The following is a 22944-nucleotide window of genomic DNA, read 5'->3' as shown; positions in this document are numbered from 1 at the left end:
TTGTGGGAAAAGAGGCTCCAGTGGCTTAACGTCTTCCTTCTGCTGTCTGCGAGGCAAAGCCCATGGCAGTACAGATGTGGTCAGGGCTCCAGTGACTGTTTCGTTTTTCCTTGCAGACCCCTGGTGCTGGGAGCTGTGTGAACACACATGAGAGTGAAGGCCAAGCCTTTTACTGCATTAGTTTGTATTGCAATTACTTTTAAGATCACTTCCCAGGCAAGTCACTTTGCTTTCGGCCTTTGTAATCTCTCCTGGCTATTTCCTCAGTGTGGGAACTGTTCTAATCCTGCCTGCTGCACTGAGCTCATTCTTGCTGTGATATGTACACACATGAAGTCTCTTTAGATCCTGCAGTCTTACATCCACTTCTATTTTTTAATAAATTACATACTACATTAATTATATATTCAGGTGAAATATGAGTCACAAAGGCATCTGCTATCTGCCTGCCCTACATACGTGGTCCCCTTGGCCGTGCTTTCTTTATAGTTTAAAGCTCCCCTGGGTCTCTGCATTGGGTATTAAGTGATGTGAAGTCCTGGAAATGTAGAGGCAGTACTGGAAATGTCCATCTGGACCAATAGTAAATTCCCTCTGCCCAAGACCAGCTGTAAAAAATGTCAAGGAGGTTTATGGCTTTTAGGATGCTATAGATTCTCAGAGGTTCCTGCTGCTCAGAGGAGTTGGTGCCAGCTGGGATCAGACAGCAATAGAAGAAGCATCACAGCCTTCAGGAGCTGGTATTTGCAGTGGGCTGAATCAAGGCAGCAGGGGTTAAACTTCAAGTGATGCAGTTGGCCTGCAGCAAAGCCTTGCTGCTGTGATTGCACTGTGCTGAGATGAGCGAGAGTGTGTCATGAGGACAGCAGGAGAGCTGCTGTCTGAGATGATCCTTCATCTCCCAGCAGTTGCGCTCACAGTCCCGACCACGTAGACGGTTTCTGTGGAGCAGCGCCCTGGAGCCCTTTGCTGGAGCACACAGAAGGGAAACCGCTTGTGTCTCACCCCTGAGATTAATGCCTTTGCTGTTTGTCTGCTTACTTTTAAGAGCTCTCTTCCCCTTGAAAGGAGCCCTTGGCAGAGAATGTATTTATGAGGGAAGTGGATATCGGGGAGGACAGTTATTTAACAGGACCTGGGACTTTCACTGGGAAGTTAATCCAGGCACATGCTTGGGAAGGACTCCAGGTCCACTGAGCGGCCAAACACTCTGGATCTGCGCTAGTCTGTGGGCAGCCCTGGGGCTGACACTTCAGAAGCTCAGACCAGGCGCACAGAGGTGAGCAAGTTAGAGGCATGTTTTCTGTGTACGCCCCAGTACTGTCAGATTGATCTGTTTTGGGATCCTGCTAACCATCACTGTGCAGCAGGAGTGTGTCCTCTCATCACTTGGATAAGCCTCTCCTGCCCTGCCCCACCACACTCAGCTCACACCATGTTCACGGCATTTGACTTCACAGCAATTTAAATAAACCAGAAGTGACTGGATGGAGCCCAGCGTTGTTCTTCCTCAGTGGCTGCTCTGTTCAGCCTGCTGGTCCTCAAACAGAAAGGCTTCATGCCATCTCATAGCTGTGTGATGGCATTATTTTCAGCAGCTCTCATTAATGTCAGTGAAAGCCTTTCTGTTTGAGGTGGTAGGGCTGGTCCTCAGCAGCTGCTCAGAGGTTCCGGCCAGTGCCAGGAGCTTTGCTGCCGAATTTGAATGGCCAGTGTCATTTGAACATCTCCCTGCTCCTCCCGTGGTCACACTGTCATGGGCAGGTGTTGGTCAATAGCAGAATTGTTCTTCTGGTAAACAAGTGATGGTGTTATTGGGGCTGCTGTTCATGTAGCAGCAGCGCAGTGTGTGCACGGGGTTGCTAACAAGGGATACCATGGGGCTTGTTACTCTGAAAGCTTAAGGAACCATCTTCTGTTTCTTCGCAAAGCGTGTGAAGGCTTCTTCATGTGTTTTGTTCCTGTGCTGCATCTTGCGCTCAGGCGTATTTGGTACTAAAGTGTGTCTCTGTGAGGCAGAGCTCACAGCACAGACGTGGACATTTTGGAAGACTTTGATTTCACCTATCATGATGTTAACGACAGTGAACATCCAGGAAATATCAGGGGGGATGAACCCCCTGCTCTTGCTTCCTCAGACATGCTGTGTATGCTCAAAGGCTGAGCTAATTTGTTGCTCCAGTGAATCCATGTGTGTTCCTAGGCTCCTAGAGCTTGTCCCTTGGGGTTTAAGTCTTTTCCTTCATGACAAATAACTATTATTTTTCAAAAAATTAAATGATTAGGGCATCCACCCACCTCTTGGCTGGCATCCTGCAGTAATAGGCCAGCATGTGTTTTCTCCAGTGGAAAGCAGATTCTGCTTCATATTTGTAAGGCAATGGTTTAGAAATGAGCCTGAAAAGAAAAACTGATTTCCCCGCTTATGGCAAAATTACGTCAGGAAAGAGTCCCATCAAAATTTCTTAAGGCTGGGCCATGAATTTGGCCTGACACTGATTTGATCATATACAGTGGAAATAGTTTTTTCCAGAGGTGGGCAGCTAAGGGAGCATGTTCCCTTTGTGCACATAAAACCAGACCTCCTCTGTCCTGGTCCTTGGTACTGGGGTTTAGAAATCCTCATGTTACAGGTTTTTCTTTTCCTTCTTGCCCTCTTGGGGCTGGAGATAAGAAGGAAAAGAACTTGACCTCCTGTGGTCTGAGGGCATGCGAGGCTATCGTGAGCTGCAGGGACAGCCACATCAGGGACAGAACTGTATCTCTGGGTTAAGCTGCTTTTTTGGGGCTCGGAGACTCAGAGTTCTCTGAGTCTGGCCAGTACAGTGTGACATTTAGCATGTCTGTGAGGAGGTGGCATGTTTCTGACAGGCCTTGTGAGGGGCAAAACATGACTAGAGAATAAATCTCAGAAAATAAATACCAAGAGATGTTTGGCCTGGCAAGTCAGAGCCCAGGCTGTGAGCCCAAGAAAATCCCTCCTTGTTCTGCATGTGACATTGGTTCTGGGATTTGCTTGGAGATGGTTATCCTTGGATTCTTAAAAACCAAAAGTTTGACTTGGTGCTGTACTGCACATCCCAAGAGCTGTTCATGGGTACCTAACCTGATTTTGCACCCCATTCTTGTTAAAGGGCTGTGAGCGAGCAGTTACTCTTGGCCTGCTGTGGCTTGACATTGCATGAGGCTTCTGGCTCCCTGCTAACCTATTGGCTCAGCTGAGTGTTCCTTGTCCTGTCTTGCTTTTCCATCTTACCTGTGTGGCTGTTTCCATTTCCTTTGGGTTGACTCTTAGAAAAACACAATCCAGCAAAAACAATTTTTCCACTCCGTTGCTTCCAGGTTCTTTCCAACATTGTGTATGGCTGCACCTTGTGTGTCCAACAACCACAGCGTTTACAGTCAAATTACTTTGTCTTGTCTAATGTCGTCTTTAGTACAGTTTCAGTGTTCTGACTTCCAGAAATCCATTATAATAATTTCATAGGTGACATTTTCACAGAGTCTGTTCTTCCAGTGCCTGCTGTCTTAACATCTCCCATCTTCTCTCTTATGCACTTTAGTATTCTTATAATATTCAGGTGGAGCTCAGAAAGAAATAAATGAAATCAGCAACACCACTAAAAAATAAATCTACCAGAGAGAGGAGTTTACAACTACCTGTTCCTTTAAATCAGGACTGCATTTATGAGTTGCTATTAACAGTTTTGTTACAAGGCAAGTAGAGATTATATTGATGACTGATTGGATAAACTTTATAGTGGAAGTCAATGCTGAAATGGCTGCAAAACCAGTGTCACAGCAAGGTTATTTGCAAAGAACAGAAGTTATTGAGAACCCAATTTGTTCAGTGTGGTTGGGCTGTGTTCCTGATGCAGTGACATAAGTTATTCAGCTTGGGGCAGGAACATTTGTGATTGCTTTCTCACTCATTGTTTCAGGGGAGAAATTATCTTAAGGTGGAAAGGATTTGGAGAGGAGTGGGCAATATGATTTAGAATGGGTGTCCTTTAATGACCCTCTGCAATGTTTTAGGGCTTTGGTCTCTGTTTTCAGCAATGCAGTTGGATGATAAGGTTTGTTTCTAAGGCTGTGGTTTTTGATAAGGAGAGAGATAAAATGCCACTCCTGAATCTGGTAGAAAATACCATCTTTCAGAATTTGTCAGGACAATACTAGTATTGCAGGTCTGTCCTGGTCAAAGTGAGTTGCCTGGTCTGGCTGAAGTATTTTATACTGAATTATCACTGGTGAAATTTGCCAAAATGGCAGAGTTGGGTTGTAAACCCTGTGCCTTTATGGAAAGATCCTAACAGCAGCTCTGATGTTCTTGTTCCTAGTGCTAAGCTCAACGGAGCCTTGTGGCACGGTGGCAGGGTTGTTGAGTGTTTGCATGGTGATGGTGTCTGTGAAGCCCTCCCCTGAGCCACTAACCTGCAGTTTCACTTTGTCCTAGCCCAGAGCTGTAGGCTGTTTCTGCCCCAAATTAATGGATCCTGCTTGCAGTGTCTCTGAGTTTGCTGGCATATTCTGGATTAACCAAGGAGCTGACACATTCCTCTGGTCTGGGCTGGCAGTGCGAAGATGAAAGGCAATAGGATGAAACATCAGCTTTTCCACAAAGGCCGTTGTACAATAGAGTTATTTTAAAGGCAAATTTTTTAGGCAGTTTGCAATAATATGAACCAAGGCCCAGCTTTCTTTAAATACAGATGAAAGTGCCCAAGTGCTTTGAAACTGAGAGGAGCTAAGCACATCCTGTGTTTTTATAAATTTAGCTCTGGTGAGCAGCCTTGCCACTGTTCTCCCCCTGCCATCGCTCTGGCTGATATAAATTGCTGTGTAGCAAGAGCTCTTGCCGTCTCCCATGAGCAGGCTCCGCAGAGGAATTTACACACCTGGTGCCAGGCTTACAGTTGCCTTTCATGTACTGTGGTCCATGGATTAGGTCCAGGAAAGGGATTGGCAAAGGAAAATAACTGGGAAGATACTGTAGGAGGTAGGTTCCAGGCTGCTCTGAATGGCCCTTTCATCTTTGTCTCAAAAAAATCAGTGAGAACCATAGCTCTGTGGAAATGGCTTTGAGAGGCTCATGGCCATGCTCAGGAGTGATAGACCCGTCTAGCATTTTGGTTTCTTTAGTGGAAATGAAATTTCTACAGTGCTGCTTCTTTTTTAGGGACTCTGGCAGAGATGCGCCATTGTGGATTAGTGTTCTCAACATTGCATCTCACCGTGTTGCTTTTGAGAACTGTCCTCTTTGGAGGAAGATAAACTCCTCCTGTGTGTATTCGGCAGCAGCTAGCTAGTGAGTAGTCACTGTTCATCACACTAGCTGTGCTGCTTTCTGACTGATCTATACACCCTGTTAGTTTTTTTGTAGGCTGGGATTGCCTTTGTGCTCCAGTTCAGCACCCTGCACATGAGGATGTGCTCCCAGGGAGCTGGTTGCAATCCGCTCACCGGATGACAAATCCAAGGCTAGAAAGCTAGGCAGTGCTTTACCGTGAGGCTGGATGCTCCTGCATCCCATGTGCGTGTGTCTGCTTCACCTAGACTCGTTACAGCATGAAAAATTCATGCAGACTTTGCTAACGCACATCCCTTCTTACCTTTTGCAGTGTTGATAATCAAGGCCACTCTTGCCTGGGTGAACTGCTCCTATGCCCTGCTTTTTCTGGATGTGGCAGTGGGTGACAGGGCAAAGAATTTGAGAAGTGTAATGAAGCAGCTGTTTACTGTAGCAAGAACGTCTGTATTGACTGGGCTCCTGCAGGCTGGGAATAGGTACTTTCACTTTTAAAATCCAATTCTAAGGCTCTTGCATAATCAGTGAAATAGGATCTGCTCCCAAGGGAACAGTTCATATAGTTAAATCTAAGTATTACTGGAAAAGGAAAATATAACCTTCATCATTTCTAACTCCGCCAGGGCACTAATGTCCTTGTGTCTGTGGAATTCCTTTGCAGAGAGGAAGCCTGGTTTGCCTGGGAAGAGAGGGGGTTTTTGAATAGGGTTACTTTCTGTTGCTCTTAATACACTGATGATTTCATAGCATCTCTTCTGTATCCTCAGAACTTGCTGTTCAGAATATTCAACAATCCCTCAGCAGATCTTTCCAGCCTATAGTTTTGGAGAACATAGGGTGTGGTTTTGTATGCTTGTCTGTATCTTATCTGTGTGTTCCTCAAATGCTGTACAGTCTGATTCTTATTAAGCTGCCCTGACAGAAGCCTTTGCTTTCAGTCTGAATGGCTTTTACTTGTACATTGAGCGATTAAAAACAAAAACAAAACCAAGCAAATCAACAACAACATTTAGGAAAACTGGGAGTGTTCGTGCACGCCTGCTCCCACTTGCAGGATTATTCATGTACAGTGGTTTGCAGACAAAATAGCTGTCCTTTCCTGCGCAGAAGGAGCAGCTGAATACTGGAAAAGCGTGAAGCTTATATCGAATAAAGAGTTTCCTACAGACAGTGTTGATGGGGTTTTTTTGGAGACAAAGAATGTGGCTCAGAGCTCTCCAGGGTGTCTGGGTGCAGGGCGAAGAGCACAACCCTTCCTCAGTGCCTTCTAGCCCAGGATCCTTAAGGACTTGGCAGGCATCACTGGCCCAGCCAGGACAGGTGTGGATGCTCATAGTGAAATTCTCCTCATTACTGTTTTAGAGGTGGCAGAACTGAAGCCCAGGACATAACACCTCTGTAGAGAGGCATTTCTGTCTGGAGGCCACAATTTTTAGGGATACATAGCAGCTACTTTGATGAAGGAGTGGCTCCACTCCTCTGAGTCAGTCACACCACAACTGAAGCTTCCCAGAGGCACTTGAGCCTCAGGAATCCCCTTAGCCCAAACGTTCAACTTCAGACCTGTTCCTTCCACATAGTGGTTGGTGTTTCTCAGGGTAGTGGTGTGTGCAGCACACCCTGCTCAGCTCATTGCTGTTGGAGCTCTCCTGTTGGGAGCCAGCAGGTGCTGCCCTGCAGGAGGCCTGTGGCTCCTCATCTCCCTGACAAGCCAGCCTGCCTGTTGGACATTTGCTTCCTCACAGGGTCCTCACTTTGTTATTGACTTCTGCTGGCATCTTACCAACTTACAGGTGTGAAGCCAGAATGGGCAGAAAGCAGCTGGTGGGAATGCAGCCAGGTGGGAACAGCCTGCTGCTTCCTCTGCTGAAAATTGTCTGTCCCGCAGCTATTTATTCCTAGTGTGTGCTGAAGAGGAACCACCTGTACAGCCCAGGTCTGCCTGGTGCCAGGATCTGAGAGGCTCCTTTCTCTGGAGCTCACTGCTTCTAGAAGGGCTGAAGCCCACCAGGAAGAAAGCTCTTGCTTTCATTGTGCTTTTGCTGTTTGGTATCCAGGGCTGGCCTCTGGAAAGAGGCTGGGCAGCAAAGTGCTCTCTGGGAGAAGCAGTCATGCTGTGCTGCTGCTGTTCAGCCCCAGGGGTGGCATGTGATCCAGAGAAACTAGGACAGGATTGGCAGTGCACATAGTCCTGAGTTCCAGTCTTCCATCTGCTTGAGGAAGTCCTAGAAGTATGTAGCATGTGATCCATAGCTGCACACTTGAGCATGCTCTGCCCTTTGCTTCTCTGTCTGCTGCATTTGCAATAGCTCCCATTACCCCACGGTACTGAGAAGGTAGCATGCCCAGTGTTGCTTTGGCCAGTTGCTGCTGTGGCACAAGTGAGGCCAAGGCCGTGTGCATGGGCTGCAGTTGGGCTTGGCCCAAAGAGCATATGGATCACAGCAGCTGTAATTGCTGACAAAATGGCCCCATCCAATGGCTGCCATTGCAGTGAGACTGGGAGTTCTGGAAGAGACCCACAAAAGCTCAGTGCTTTCCTGTGTAGAGCAAAATCTGTAGTGAGGGGGAAAAAACCCATGACCATGTAGGAGGGAGCTATGTGGCAGTGATGGGTCTTGGCCGTTACTGCTTGAGGCACTGTTGGATACTGCGGTTGGTTTAGTGCTTCCAAGAATGAGACACTGATTCATCTGTGGTCAATGTGTTTTTAAAATTATGCTACCAAACTGTCAGTCTGGTTTCTCCTGGCCAAATATGACCACTGCAAGGCTCTTTTCCTTAGGACTCCCCTGTGCTGGTGAGCTGAATTTCCATCCTTCTTGCTCAGCCTGGTTCCTCAGGCATGGGTTAAGTACTGCCTGATCCAGGTAGGAGAATCCTGCTGCTGCCTTGGCCAGTGTGTCCACCTGGACAGTGGAGAATGGGGCTGCTGGAGAGGCCACAGGCTTATGATGTTGGTGCTCATTGCTACATGGACAGGATCAGCTGCCAGTACAAACCATTTCTAACACTATGTGTGTGGGGGGAAAGTTGGGCTGTTGCAGTGCAGGCATTTGAAGGCCAGCAGTTGGAGCTGGGCACAAGGTGGGGTGCTGTGGCTGAGCTAGTCTGACAGCACCAAGCACTGCTCGGCTTGGGTTGGCTTTGGAGAGCTGAGGGTCAAGCGTAATCCTGTGCAGCTTGTGCCATACCCTGCTATTAACTCCAAGCAGTCCCTGCCAGGTTTGTTCTTGCAGGGGAAGAAGGGAGGGTGGAGGGTTCAGATGGCAGTTTACTGGGAGGCAGAGATTAATGAAGTGTTGAGCTCTTAGTGGGGAACATGCTGCGTTGATTTGGGTTTCCCTCCCCACCCATCCCACTCTCTTTAATCTGTGGCACAGTCTTGAGAGCAGCTTGAGAACGGAAGTGATTTCAGGCTGGAAGTGACCTCATCTGTCTCCAGCTCTGAGGTGGAGCAGCGTTTTAAGCCATGGCCGCAGTTACACCACTCTGAATGACAGAGGCAAGGCATGAGGCCCGGGGGAGAGCCCTGTGCTTCCTACTCGGCAGAGAACTCTGAGTGTGTATGGGGTAGGATCTTGCCCCAGGGCCTCCTGCAGTCTGCCAGCCCCCTCAGTGTGGATATTGGTAAGACACAGCTCCAGCCTTGAAGAGGTCCTGGCATCTTGCCCTAATTGCCAGGATTAAAGGCTGCTTATGCTGTTCTCTCCAACGGTTGTTGACCTTTGCAGGGTGGGATCAGGGGTGTGATGTGTCTCCTTTTGTGCTGGTGGAGAGTACAGCTCCACAGAGGAGCAGCAGCACTGTTGGGAACCAGCCCTGTGTGTCTGCTTAGGGAAATGGGTGTACCAGGGTGCTGGGCTGTAGCGTGGTGCTCCCCAGCCCCAACTGAGGGGCAGCACCCTGCTGCCAGGTGGTGTGGCTGTGCAAGTGGGGATGGCTGGGGAGGTTTTTATCTTTCTTTTCCCATCTTTCTACATGCTCATACAGAATGGGGTGGGGAGTAGGAAGATGACAGAACAGAGTCCAAAAAACAGAGCTGGACAAGAGGCCTTTCTGGAAATGGTACACGTTGGAGCAGTTTCCTGATGAAAAGTTCAGGCCTGTCCTGCAGGGTGCTGAGCCGTGCCTGGCTGGAAGATGTGCTCAGTGCAATGGTGTGTTGGTGCAGGAAGTCTCCTTCCTGGCATGGCAGAGGGCCCTTCTTCCTCCTGCCTTGGTGTCTGCTACTCTGAGATGCACCGTTGGAGCCTGGAGTCCTTGGACTCTGCTGGTTTCCAGCAAGCACAGCTCTACCCTGGCTGCTAGAGCTGCTCTGCCACGCACAGCTCTGGACTTCAGTAAATGCCTCTGTGCTCCAGTAAGGACAGCTTCTAAGCGCTGTCTCACAAGCCTTGTTGGGAAGTCCAGCCATGTCCCCTTAAACCTAGTTGTCTTCTGGCTTGAGCTCAAGCTGAAGAGATGCTGGATTGTGGCAAGCTATGGGTGGGAAAATAAAAGCAATGTTTTCTCATGTCCCTGTGGCTGTGTGGCTAAAGAGGAAACTCCCTGTAGCTGGGTAGGCAGTATAGGAGGGGGATGAGTTCACTGGAGGAATTTGCTTGTCTCTTGGCATCATCCCCGGTGGTATCAAGACTCTTGCTTGAAGATAAATTCCCTCCCACCACTGCTAAATGGGGAGAGTTTAACCATTCATGGCATCTAGCAAGAGACTTCCCCCAGCCCTCCTGCCCCTCTTCCTGGTTGGACTGGGAGCAAGATCCCAGTCTGGGATCTGGAAACAGATCCCACCATGATCATGTTATGGTAAGGAGAAGAGTTTACATTCCCATTGTCCTCCTTTCTGCTTCAGCGTTGTCTCCATACTGGTACATAATGGAACAATCTGAAAGTGCGTGGACAAGCAGGGGTTTTGCACAAAAATGTCTCTTCTGTCCTCTCTGCTCAGCATCCCACAGCTCTGTCCACAGCACTGGAGTCAGTGGCAGGTGGCTGTGGCTGGCTGGGTGATGCAGGAGCTCTGCCATGTCTGTGAGAAGGGGTTTAGGTCTTGAAGCCCCACGAGAGGCTTGTGTTGCTGTCAGTAGTGAAGGACACGCAGTGCCAGTGCTCGCTGCTTGGCAGGGCTCAAGACCTTGGCAGTCCCCTGCCATCTGCAGCCTCCTGTGTGTGAGCTCCAGCATCGTCCCAGAAAGGGGCTATTGAGCCCTGCCTGTGGCTGGAGTCAGGAGGGCACAATAAAGATGATGCGCCCGGGCAGCAGCCTGGAAAGGGCTCGTGTGTCGGGAACAAAGGAGCCTTTGTGCCAGGCACTGCCTTCGGTGCGAGGTTTGTCAGCTCTGGAGCTGGGATGCTAATGTGAGGCACTGTGCCCAGCTCTGCTGCACTGCTCAGGGCCTCCCCCCAGCTCAGAGCTGACCAGCAGGCTGGTGGCAGAGTTGCTGGTTCTTACTTTGCTGTAGGAGGGCTTTGTAGGAGGTCTTTGCAGCAGTTCTTGCTTGCCTGGGCACGGCTGTGCACAGTGGGCTGCAGGAGGAATGACTCTCCTGGCCTCTTAAGTCCCAGTGTTCAGCAGCCCGGCTGCTCTGTGCTGTGTGTGTGGCCTGAAGCTGTGTGTGCACAGGATGTGTGTGTACCCTGCAGTGCATACAAGTCCCCAGGAGTGCCTCAGGGTGCCTGGGACAGGCTGTAATGGACCAGGGTAGCAATGTCACTGTATCTGGGGCTCTGAAGGGAAGGGTCTCCTGGGAGAAGTTCAGACCTGAGTGGAATTGCTTGTCAATATATAACAGCAAAGCAAAGACAAACTGGAGAAGTGAGGGAAGCTCCTATGCTTGCCCTGTTGCACTAGATACACTTGTTACAGGATGATACACTGTAGAGAAAGCTGTCTTTTCTGGCGGTTGAAAATGGACTTGAGGTCTGGCCACTCTCCCATCTCCGGTGGTGTGGAGCTGAGCGTGGCTGTGCTTCAGGAGGTGCCTGATGGGTCATTCAGAGCTGCCATCTCTAGGGTACTGTGGCTGGTGGTGGGCTAAGCAAAACCACAAACAGGCTGAGGAGCTGGTAATGGGATTGAGACAGTAGGGTAGGATCATATTGGGAATCCCCTCTGTGAAGCTGTGTAGGATGCTCTAGGCTTTTGATTTTGTGTCAGTTTTGTCCAGCTGGTTGTTGCTACTGCAGTGTCACAGTGTGCTGTATTTTGTTCATGGTATGTCCTGATAATTCATCCTTTCTCACCTAAGAGCACTGATCTACAGGAAAACTCAAGTGCAGCTCTCTCCAAGCAAGACTGTTTTGTTGGGAAGTAAAGGAGAACTTAGTGCATCTTCTGCCACTCTGCCGTGGTTGTGAATCCACCATAGGCACCAGCTCTTCCAAAGGGAGTTGCTGAGGTGAATTGCAGGGCCCAGGGAGCAGGCTGAGAGGAGCATAATGTCTCTTCTGGCTCTGAAAAACAGTGTGTGCTCAGAGAGGAAGCAGCAGCCACAGGAAAAGGGTAGTTGCGGAACTCAAACTGACAAAAATTAAGCAATCTGTTTCAAACCATGAAACCTCCTGTTGAGCAAGAGGGCTGCTTTCCCTCCCAAGGCAGGTATGACCAGTAAAACGAGGCAGTAGAGTCCTCCTGCAGTTCAGCTGCCATGCAGGGCCGATACTTCCTTAGCCCTCCCCGCACAGGGTGTCCCCGGTTTTTTATCCCTTTCCTCCTGCTACTGTTTTCAGAAGCCACCTGGACACTCCCATGCTGCTGTTTTGATGTCCAGTGTCTGCCCCGTGCTTTTGTGCAGGTTAGGACTGTGCAAGCACTGCTTATACATGTTGCCCCTTTTTGGGGCAGGTGGGTGTGTGGTCGCCCCAAGCAGTGTGTACATAAAAATGAATACATGAAAAGGGTGTCTAGGTAAAGATTTCTCTGCACAGTGTGATCTCTGCAGGACCCTGATGTAGAAAGAAAGAAAGTAAAAAGGAAGGAAAGAAGGAAAAAAAGAAAGCCTGGTAGCTGTTAATTTTGGGATCCTGGCTTATCACTGGCAAATTCCTTTTGGCTTTGTAGAGGGCAGACCAAGAGATGTGGGAACAGCTTAGTCAGCCCTCCTCTGCTGTGGTGCCATGCAGGGCAGTAAGTCAGTGCACTTGTGATGTCTGCTGGGAGCAAGTTCTCTGTTCCTGCAGGGAAGTGGCGTGTGGATGGGTGTATGATGGAGCTTGATAGCAAAACCAAAGTGGGAGGGCTGCTGTGCCTCCCAGGTGTGTACTTTGCACAGAAGGGAAGTACTAGGCTGCTCTGGGGAGGCAAATTCAGGCTGTGTCTGTCCCAGCAGCTGGCTGTTCAGTCCCTGTGTACTCAGGAGAGCAATGTCTCTCTGGAGTCCTTTGCTCTGTAGCTGCTCCTGCAAGCCAGCACGTAAGTGGAAACAGATGGCATCATCTCAGTGGTTAGTAGGAATCTCTCACTGCTGCAAAACTGCTAATGAAGTTTGGGACTGGACCGAAGCAGCCCAAGGCTGTGGCACTGGCAGGGTGTGCTGGCTCTGTGCTGGGCTGCCTGTTACTGCCTCTGTCGCAAGAGCACTGCGATTGCAGAGCCAACCTCCCAGCCCAGCAAGCTGTGGTGTTGCCTGTAGCAGCCTCAGGCAGGGTGTTCATCTGGGTACTACGGGACCATTGGGACCTGTCAGTGTCCATCAATCTTGGTAAATAATATGTATAGTCATCCTTGCTGTGAGTTCCAGACCTTGCATATCACACCTGTATTATGGAAGGGCATGGGTAGCTATCTGGTATCCAGCACAATCTCTGTTAAGACTGAGCCAGATATTTCTCAATCCAAGAAGATCTTTTGTTGTGTTTCACTATAAATTCAGACTGACTATTCTAATTTTTTCCTTACTGGTCAGCATCTCTGATAAGGAGAAGCAACATTCAGCAGTTTCTTACTATTACTCTTAAGCTTGGAAGAAACTTTGTTTAAATTCCTTTTGACAGCACCATTTGATTTAGATATTCTGTGACTTCAAGTTTTCTCCCATGACCACAGCATTTAACAAAATGTGAATCTCCAGTCATGCTGCAGGGCATAGAGAAGTGGCGAGTTGTGCTGCAGAGGCTGGTGTTTGCTGGAGCAAGTAGATGAGGGAAGATGGGAGAGAAAGGCATTGGAGAGCATCTCTTGATTCCCGTTTTGATCATTCTGATGGCATCCTCCCCAGCCACGGCCTTAGTGTCTGCACTGGCAGGGTACAAGGAGGCAGTATGAACGTTCCATCCAGCGCTCGGTGGGCAGCCAGCAGTGGGCTGACATGGATCTGGGAGGGGAGAGAGTCAGCAGCAAGCTCCTGAAATCTTCTAAAAGCCCTTTCAAAGTCCCATCCGTTCGGGGCAGGCAGCAGTTTGGGTTTTACAGGCACACGGAGAGTAGAACTACACAGCCCAGACAGTAATGTGGAGCTGCTGGAGGTCTTGATGGAGGGCTGTGAGACCTGCAGTGCTCTGTCTAGGCTCAGGAGATTGCCTGTGGAGAACACGGTGTACAGGGTACAAGAGATCAGAATTGACAGACCATCTCTGAAAACCTCAGTCTGAACATCTGTGAGGGGCATCTGTGGGGGAGCCATAAATCCCAGCAGGATAACTCTTCCTCTGCTGTCAGGTGGAGATGGTGTGTGTGGGTCTTTGCAGGCCCTGGGCATGCTTTTGAAACCATCAGGGCTTCAGGTACCAGTTCTGCTTCCCTGAAAGCCACTGTTTAGTGGCAGGGGAGAAGGACAGACATCTTGTACACTCAGTGAGGACCTCTGTGGATACTTCATCTGGGCACACACTCCTTCCCTTCTGTGGGAGCTCTGAGAGACAGCTCTTTGATTTACCTCAATTTCATCATTGCTCCATCTCTTCCTCAGGTGTTCTGCAGGAAAGCATTATGGACTTTTTCTGATAGCATCTCACACCATTGCTGATAGGCTTTTTTTAGGCCCTTCCCTAAAGGAGTGTTTTGCACCATGGCTCATAAATTGAGGTGTGCTGCAACCCCAATCCAGCTGATTGCATATTCCTGATCATTAGCTAATTGCTTCCAATTGCCAGGAACATAGCACTCATTTTAATCACACACATCATCTGTGTTACTCGGGGAGAAGGTACAGGGTGCAGGTCTGTTTGCCAGCCTGAAAAGGGCAAATGCTTCTGCAGCTCCAACTGTTGCGCAGTTCACTCTGCTGTTTATATTGAACAAAGAGCAACATCCAGGGGAGGAAGGGAGCAGAATTTCCCTCTGACTAATGTTGCTGGATTGTGCAGAGCTGCGGGGGAACTGCCAGCCAGAGAAACCATCAGGAGGAAAAAGGAAATGGAAAGGGAATTTAATTATCCATCTGCAAAGACAGACACTAGTCCCGATGCAGGGCGCAGCCCAGGGCAGACTGACGTGGGCAGGGAGGTTTACACAGACCTGGTTGTATGGCAGGGTTGGGAAACGGGCTCCCGGGGGTCCCCTTTGGGATGGCAGATGGTCGAGTGCTCATGATGGGGAGCTGGGTGAGACTGGAAGCTACACAGCTGTGTTTACCAGGGGCTCTGCCCTGTGCTGGGCTCCTAGGGCAGCACTGTGCAGCTGGGTATGGCTGTGTCCTGTTTCGGTGGAGCATGGGCAGAGCTGTGCAGGTGCCAAAGGGAGGAGGCTGAATATTTGGCACCCTCAGCAGGCTCCTCTCGGTCAGGTGGGCAGGTGGTGCAAGCCCAAGGGCAAGGGAAGGAAGGTGGAAGTCCCCATGCACATGTGTCATCTCAACGAGCGTGCACAAGGACTGTGTTTTGTGGTACTGCAGTGCTGGGGCAGCTGACAGCAGGGAGGGAGGTTGAGAGACTGGAGCCTGGGGGTCTGAGCGCTGGACGGAGACCTGCAGGACACCCCCGAGGAAGGAGGAGGTGCCTCTACCTCCTTGTCATGGAAAGCAGCAGTCTGTCTGGCCTTGAAGGGTGCAGTCTGCAGAGCTCTTAGTCCTCACGCAGGCTGGCTTTCCACTCCGTGGGTGCCTCCCAGGACTGAAGGCTGCTTTAGAGAGCTGCCTTTTTCCCCTTAACTAGTGGAATTAAAAATGATCTGGTGAGCTAAGAGTGGGCTTATTCTCCTCTTTTGTGGGCATCAGCTACTCCTAAAGTTATGTTAATTGTAGCTGGGAGATCCAGGCAGAGGCTGGGAGCTGGCCCAAGACAGTTGGCTTTCCTTCTCTCAATATTGTTTTCAGGAGCCTGCTGGGCGCACAGCAGAGTTAAGAAAGACCTCCTTGCAGAGCTGGGAGTATCTGTGAGATGAGCATACTGAGGATGAGCCAGGAGCATCCCTGTTTGGGTGGAGCATCCCTTGTCCGGCCTTATTTGTTCACTGCCTTGCTACCCATGGTCCATGCTTGGTGCGCTGTTTGCAGGTGTGGTGCCCCAGCCTGGACTGTCTCCCAGCAATACTCTTGGACCAGCCCCTGCTGGACCAGGCGTGAGAGCCTCACAATGCTCAGAGGCCTTGATGTCCTCTCCAGTTCAGGATTCATCCTCTCTGGTAGACAGGCCTGATCCTGCATCCCTTACTCATGTGAGCAGTCGTCTCTATTTCAAAGGGACTACTCGGTGAGTAAGGATCGCAGGACTGGGACCACTACCTATAACTTTAAAGTGGACCTTCTGTAGGATCCTGTCCCAACCTTTTTTTGTTCATATATGTTAATATGTATCAGGAGCTTCCAAAACCGCTGATGCTCTTGTCATTTGGATGGAGAACCTGAGAGCTGCAGAAGCAGTGCTCTTCCATTTCATCATTATTTTCCACTCTGTCCCACCAAATGGCTCCCAGTCCAGCCGGCTTCCATGCCATGGAGCAATATGTACCTGTTTGTCTCCCAAGCATTCCTGTACCTGGCTTCCCGAGGCTGGCAGAGCTCTGCCTTGCCTCTCTGGTTTTCCCAGATGTGACTTTGAGATGAGAGGCAGGGAATCTATTTAAGCCTGATTTGTGCTGCAAAGCTGAAGGATGAAGCAGAAGGAATGATGAGCAGTGCAGACCTTCCTGCATGCCCTGGCTTCTCATCCTGTCTGAACAGGCTAAATTTGGAAACCTCTGTCCTTTGCTAAGGTTTCGAATGCGTTCGCAGTTGGAGGTGCCAGCGCCTGTGACCCTGTATGAGGCAGAAGTAACAAGGGTTGCAGGGTTTGATCTGGGAATTGATCTCTCTCTGGCCCTGGTCAAGGGAAGCCGCCGTGGGAGCTGCCTGTCCCTGTTCAGACACCGAGTGGGACCCGCTCTTCTCCGGGCAGCTTCTCCCTCGCGTGGAACGAGTCGGTACCGCACCAGGGAAAGTCTGGCTGGAAGTGGCTCCTCCTGCGCTGCTGTGAAGAGGGGAGCAACCAGGCGCTTTGTGGAAGAGCTCCAGCCAGCTCCGTGTCTGCACAATTGATTACATTTTGCAGACGCTCTTAAATGCTGAGCACAGGAGTTGGGTGCGACAAGTGCTGTGAACTTGCTCCAGAGGGAGTTTAAACGAGCAAGAGGCAATTTATGGTCGTTGGTCCTTTTTCAGAGCTGGAAGTGGAGGCATTGCGTGAGTCGCTCAGTGCTTGAGGGAAGCATGAGGTACTTCAAGTGGAAGCAGGGAGCACAAATACCTTTAAAATGGAATTTGCTAGATTTCTGGAGGGATTATGTGACAAAGCAGCAGTGATCCTAGAGCGGAAATTAAAGCTTGACCTGTGGGGTAGGTAAAAGCAAAACCAGGAGATGTGGTTGCTGATTGTGTTTTGTGGCACTGTACGTACAGGAGATTAATTCAGTGCTTTGGGGTTTCTGTGTTTATGGTCTGGTATCTTGGTTTTATTGAGCATCAAAGGATGAAGCCTGGCTAAAGTGTCAGGGCTCTGATGCTTCCCACAGTCACACACATAGAGCCTTGCTTGCAAGTTCAAGGTTAAATTAATCACCAGAGTTTAGATCAGCAAGGCATTTTCCCTTGGGTCAGCTCAGCAGGAACCGCAGGGTGAGTGTGCAGCTTTACTGGTGATGGAGCAGCAAAGTCCAAACCTTGTGATACCCATGAGATGCCTCTGTCTGAAGTCAGCACTGACTTTCTGCGTAGTGGGAGAGCAAGCAGCAGGAGAAGGTGAGAACTGAGCCATGGAGGGTCCTGGCTGTGGACTCGCGAGGAAGACACCTGCAGCTCCTCAGCCTCCATTGCCCAAGCTGGGAATGGGTTTACTGTCTGCTGCTGCTCCCATCTCACTTGAGCAAATGGCTCCTCTGGATCTGCGTTTCTCGTTCTGGTAGAAAACAGACAAATTTCCCTTCAATGGGGAATTCTGAAAATAGCTTTGTATGCTTCAGAGGAAAAGACCATAAATGCTGTTGTGACGTGACAGTGCTGAGCCTGGATATGAAGAGCTTCACCGGTCCTGTGCGCAGGCTGGGCTGGCTGGGTGCATCCCTGATGGGACCCTATTGCGTGGCTCTGGGCTCCTCAAGAGCAGATCAGGCCAAAGACTTTCCTTCCATGACACACTCCTGGTTGTTCACCGAGGATGGAGCCTGAGCACTGCAGTCCTTAGGACATAGCATCTCTGCCAGAAAACGGCTCCCCTGTGGGTGGGTGACATCTCCTCTGAGCTGGCTCAGGCCCTGTCTCCCTCCACTGTGCTGCTTCCTCTTGCTCCCCCTTCCCCTGGATGCTCTGATGCGAGGGGAGAGCTTTTCACATCTGGACCTGGATCTAGTTCCCATTCATATTGCTGCTTATAGCAGTAGAGCAGAAGGGCCAAGTGGCTTGGGCTTATAGTGAGCTCACATCACCATCAGTATTGGCAGCGTATTTCTGAGGCCAAAAGATGTGTCCGTGCCCCTGCCTGATGGATGTCTCAGCTGCATCAGTGTGGCAACACTCAGTCTGTATCCCTCTGGGCATCCCAGGAGGTCTGAGCCTCTCTGCTAAAAGCATGCAAAAGGGTGAGTGTGGAAGCTGCTGAGGTGAAAGCCCTGCTTTGATGGGAGCTGGGGGCTGTGGGGACGAAGGTGTGCGGGGCTGTGGTGGTTGTGGCTGGAGCCTGGCCGGGACGTGGAAATTTTAGCCAAGGACAGAATTTCCTCTCCCTGCCCCCATCCCCCTCTCTGCTCTGTGCTGGTCTCTCTATGCTCATCCTCGTGTTGATTTTGCTCCTTGCTTGTTGAGTTAGCAGCTGCCTCTCCCCACCGTGCTGAGCTGCCTGTGGCTGATCTCTGCCCGTTGCCGCTGCCAGGTCCTGAGCACTGGGTGTTTTTCTTCACTGGGTGTATCGCTTCCAGCTCCAATGACTGTGCAATAGCACAGCCCTGTGTCTGCCTTCAATTAGCGCTGCTGCTGAAGCACGGCTCCTTGTTCTTTGTTCCCTGGGCTGGCATGTGGAGTGAGCATGGGGGTTTGTCCCCCTGCCCTCACAACGCTGATGTGGTGCTCTCAGGAAGCATTTTGACACTCCAGCCAGCTGTGCAGGGGTGAATTTTGCCTTCTGTGAGTTTACATCTAAAACCACAATTTAATGTGTTTTCTCTCCTCTTCTTAGAACCGTCTTCAGCACTGCAGGCTATAAATCCCCTCTAACAAAGGGGAAAGTAGGACATTGCTCTGCTGCTAGTGCACAGCCACAGCTCTACCTCCACGTGCTGCAGCCCCTGCCCTGAGCAGTCCTGTGGCTGTGCTTGTCCCAGGTGGCTTCAAGAAGCCAGAGGAGAGGGATGTTGCAGAAGGGTGGGTGCATGGCTTACCTCTGCCCTGGCCTTGTTGTTAGTGAGCAAGTGCTCAACACAGCAGCACCATGGAGGAGCCAGGCTGTGTCAGTGCTCATTGATTATTTTGTTTGTCTTTCTCTTTTACTGTCACAGTTTGACAAAGAAGCGCTGGTCCATTGAGATGGGATGGGCTTGGTGCACTCAAAGCCTGCATTGCCCTTGCAGAGTGCTGGGCAGGTTGGGGCCAGGCTTTGACAATCAGAAACTTGGATTTTACTGCCAGCTTAACCCCTGAGCTGCTGCTGCTGCTGGCACCTGCCTGGAGAGGAGGCTGGAGGTGCATGTGGCCCACAAGCCCAAGGAAGAAAAGCCTTTGGGTTTGTTCTAGATTCTGAAAGGGCAAAGATGTGCATTTCCCTGCTGAGCTGTGCTGCACACCACATGTGAGATGTCCTATGTGCTATTTTTCCTTTCTTAAGCATGTCATACGTCAGATTTTTTGTTGGAGGAGCAGGCCGGGGTTTACACTGTCCCTTTCCAGCGGCTGTATGGAAAGAGGAAGGGGCAATCGGAAAGAACAGGACCAAAATAAGATTGGCTTGGTTGTCTTTGGGAAGTTCACACACAGACCAACCTGAGCCAACAGCTCTGGATGTGTCATGCAGCACATCTGAGGGACACATCTGTCTTCTCCTTGGCCCATCATTTCTGGTTTGATGACTCTAAGTAGGAGAGGAGCCAAGATGAGCATCTCCAGGAGAGGCAGAGGAGGCTGAGTCTGGGACCAGTTGACTCTCCTTCAGCTTTTTGAACACCAAAGCATTGGCCACTCAGCCTTAAGATGTAGCCAAGACCTGTCTGGGTTTATTTCCTAATCTGCTCTCTGCATCCCCAGGCATGGAGTTCTGGCTGGAATTCCACCCTGGCTGCCTGGGAGCATGTGTGATGTATGAGAGCTCAAGGCACTCAGGACACAGTAGCTCCTTGTTCTCTCTGCACTGTCAGCATGGCTCCTGTGGCCATGAACAACACTGTGGTTTTGTCACAACCAAATTGTTGTTGACTTCATCTGTGATCCTAGCTCAGAAGAATGCTCTGATTTGGTGCAGTGGGCTCATGGGGACACAACATGTCTCCATGTGCCCTTGGAAGATGCTTGTGGTTGGAGGCGGTGTGGCCTGTGGTCCTCAAACAAGGGTTTACTAAGCCGTGTGAATTCATGGGGGTTGGAGAGGGCGATTTGCTTGCAGCCATTGTGGTTTATGGCATGGAAGGTCTGGTGAAACCTCTGTGTTACCTCAAGTAGGTTTGGATGCATCTTTGGTGTGCCACAAGCCATTGCTCTTGCTGCCCAGTGCAGTCAAGCACAAGCTGCAGACCCCAGCAGTGGAGTCCTCCAGTCGGAAACCAAGGATTAGGTATTTTGCATCTAGGAAGAAGAAAAACAGTGTCATGAGCATGGTCTGACCTGCCACTGGGCTGGGAGGCCGATGTAGGGTAATTGGCTCCCTAAGGAATGGAGCAATGCTGCAAAGCAGGGGCAGAGCTGACAAACATGGACATGTTCTGAGAGGTGGCGATTCCTGCCACCTGGCTGTCAGCCCAAGCCTTCTGCTTGGCTGTCACATGCAGAAATAGTTGGGAACAAAACGCAATGGGTGTAATTTAAGGATGCTGCTGGCAGAGCAGGGTGGTTTGGAAAAAGGCTTCTTGCATGCGATGTGACAGCTGCTGTATGGCGGGAGTTTTCCTGCTCTGGGAGTGTTTCCCAGTTCTCCTACATTTACTTTTCTCAATCTTTAGGACTTTAAGCCTGCAACTTCTGAGGTCTCCTTCCTTCAGCTTGCAGGATGGCAGCATTGGTAAAATGCTGTTCTTCTTTTTCCTTCTTTCTTTCCTTTGGTGGCTTGGTTTTTTTTTTCAGTGCATGGTGTGTTTCTGAGATATTTCCACTCTCACAGCTCCCCCCAGACTTCAGGCCATTGGAGACCTTGCAGTAACTTGGTACCTTATAGCATAACCTGATGTCAGCCACGCTTGGGGTACGTGCCCCGGGTTGTGGCCCTAGGGTGACCAGCACAGGTCCTGCTGGCTGACTGCTCTGTGGAGCCACTGCCAGAGACCTGTGGTTCCCAAAGAAGCAGCAGGAGCTCTGGGAAGTGAGGCAGGAGTGTGGCTGCGGTCTGCATCCTTCCTCATCTGTGAGCAGAAAGCTGCTCAGGAACCTGTGTGGCAAGTGGCAGGTTCCTCCAGCACCACCAGTGTTGCTATCTTGTGTGGCTTTATTATAGGTGCTGTGATATTAATCCCCTAGTTTCTGGAATCATATGATTACATGAAATGATCAGCTGTTGTCTGTTTCAAATAAGTTCCTGTTCAGTCTCTATGGCTGCATAGAAAAGCTGGAAAGCAGGTCTTGCATGTAGGTTCAGAACCCAGACTTGTGGTTCGAATGACTGTTCTGTGCATGCTGGGTTGTTGCTGGGCTGTGTTCTTATGCTTAACAAATACACAGATAGTTATTTTGAAATGTCTTCAAAGCTTAAATGGGTGCTATAAGGTTCAGAACACATCACCTGCTATTCCAATTGGATTTAGAGAGGAGGCTGCAATAGAGCATGGACTAGACAACAGATGGCCCAGCGCCATGTGAAGGCAGATCCATGTCAACCAGGACTGGGATCTGGGGACTCAATTTGGACCCTGCTTTTTGGGAGCATTATGGACCCTTCAGACCCCTCCACTCTGAGCTGGAAGCAGCACGTTTGTGCTGAGAGCAGGATTCCTTGCAGCAAACCTTTGTCCTGGTTGCATCAGGATATCCAAGACGTCCTCCCGCTGCATCAGCCCATCTGACAAAAGGAGTCAGGCTCATGGCTGCGACAGCATCCGGTACGTGCACAACCTCTCCGCGGGACACTGTCAGAGCGAGAGGCATTGGCTCTGGCCTGCGGCCGGTGGCTTTTGTCCTGTCCTTGCTGGCAGGCTCCTCCCGCAGCACAGGCGGAGGCAGGAAATCCCGGGCAGCTGCCGTGGGAGCCCGCTCTCCTCTCCGGGCTTCTCCTCGGCTCTCCTCTGCTCCTGGCCTCGCTGGGCCGCCGCGCCGAGGCGAGCTGAGCCAGCCCGGAGTGTGTGTGCACGCGCAGGCGGGGGGGCTGCCGCATGGATATAGGGAAGGCTGGGAGGGAACACATGGGTTGGGGTTTTTTCCCTTGGCTGACGGTGGCTGTCCGTCCTGCCGGCCGCGGTTATGGATTCGATCATTATTCAGGAGCGGTTGGTGGAGCGGCTGCTTTCTCCCCGGACGCAGGCACAGCGAAGCCACCCAGCCAAGCTGAAGGTACAGGGATGTATTTATAGCACTGTGCGAGCCAGGGAGCAGCAGGGACAGGAGGGGGGAGGATGGTGCCCGAAAAGATGTGTGCAGCACAAGACGAGACCTCTGAGGAGCAGAGGAGCAGAAAGACGCTGGTAAGGGAGAGGTGGTGGGGGCAGAAAGGAGGGGAGCAGCCCCTGCGGGAGCAGGGCAGAGGGGGTGTTGGACAGCTGGGAGATGTGCGACATAGTTCTGTGTGTCATATTATCTGATGCTGTGACTGTCTGTGTGCTGGGGGGCGGTCAGGGCAGGAGTTAGTGCTGCGTGTGTGCCCAAGCGCAGGCTTGTTTGCATTATCGTGTTGTGCTTTGCTAGCTGCTTTCTTATACTGGTGGGCAAGTGGCTTTGGTGATACCCTTGTGCTCAGCCCAGGCCTGAGGTAGCAGATGGACGCCAGACATGCCCCACGGGCTGCTTGTGTTGTGAATTTAAGCAGCTTTCTGGCAATGAGAGGAAGTGAAGGGTCTGCTTGTGCCCTGGGGCTGGGCTGTGCTGGTTCGTGCAGATGCGGAT

At 50.6% G+C, this 22944-nt stretch overlaps 1 protein-coding gene across 4 annotated transcripts in view; it reads left to right on the top strand.

The window, feature by feature from the left end:
* Positions 1-22944, top strand: part of SEPTIN5 (septin 5) — a 45927-nt gene that overhangs the window by 8146 nt on the left and 14837 nt on the right. Inside the window, exon 1 of one of the 4 annotated variants that reach the window (XM_030501739.1) lies at positions 22072-22395. The exons of 2 other annotated variants lie outside the window; for them this stretch is intronic. In XM_030501739.1, coding sequence (XP_030357599.1) covers positions 22306-22395 — 90 coding nt within the window. In that variant the 5' untranslated portion in view covers positions 22072-22305. Of the gene's footprint in view, positions 1-22071; positions 22396-22442; positions 22527-22944 lie in introns of those variants that run through there. One more of the 4 variants, XM_030501741.1, reaches the window with a different exon arrangement.

The sequence above is a fragment of the Strigops habroptila genome, chromosome 11 (genome assembly GCF_004027225.2).
Source record: "Strigops habroptila isolate Jane chromosome 11, bStrHab1.2.pri, whole genome shotgun sequence".
Taxonomy (NCBI): Eukaryota; Metazoa; Chordata; class Aves; order Psittaciformes; family Psittacidae; genus Strigops; species Strigops habroptila.
The sequence above is the reverse complement of the archived record's forward strand: the minus strand, read 5'-3'. Positions and strand labels throughout refer to the sequence as shown.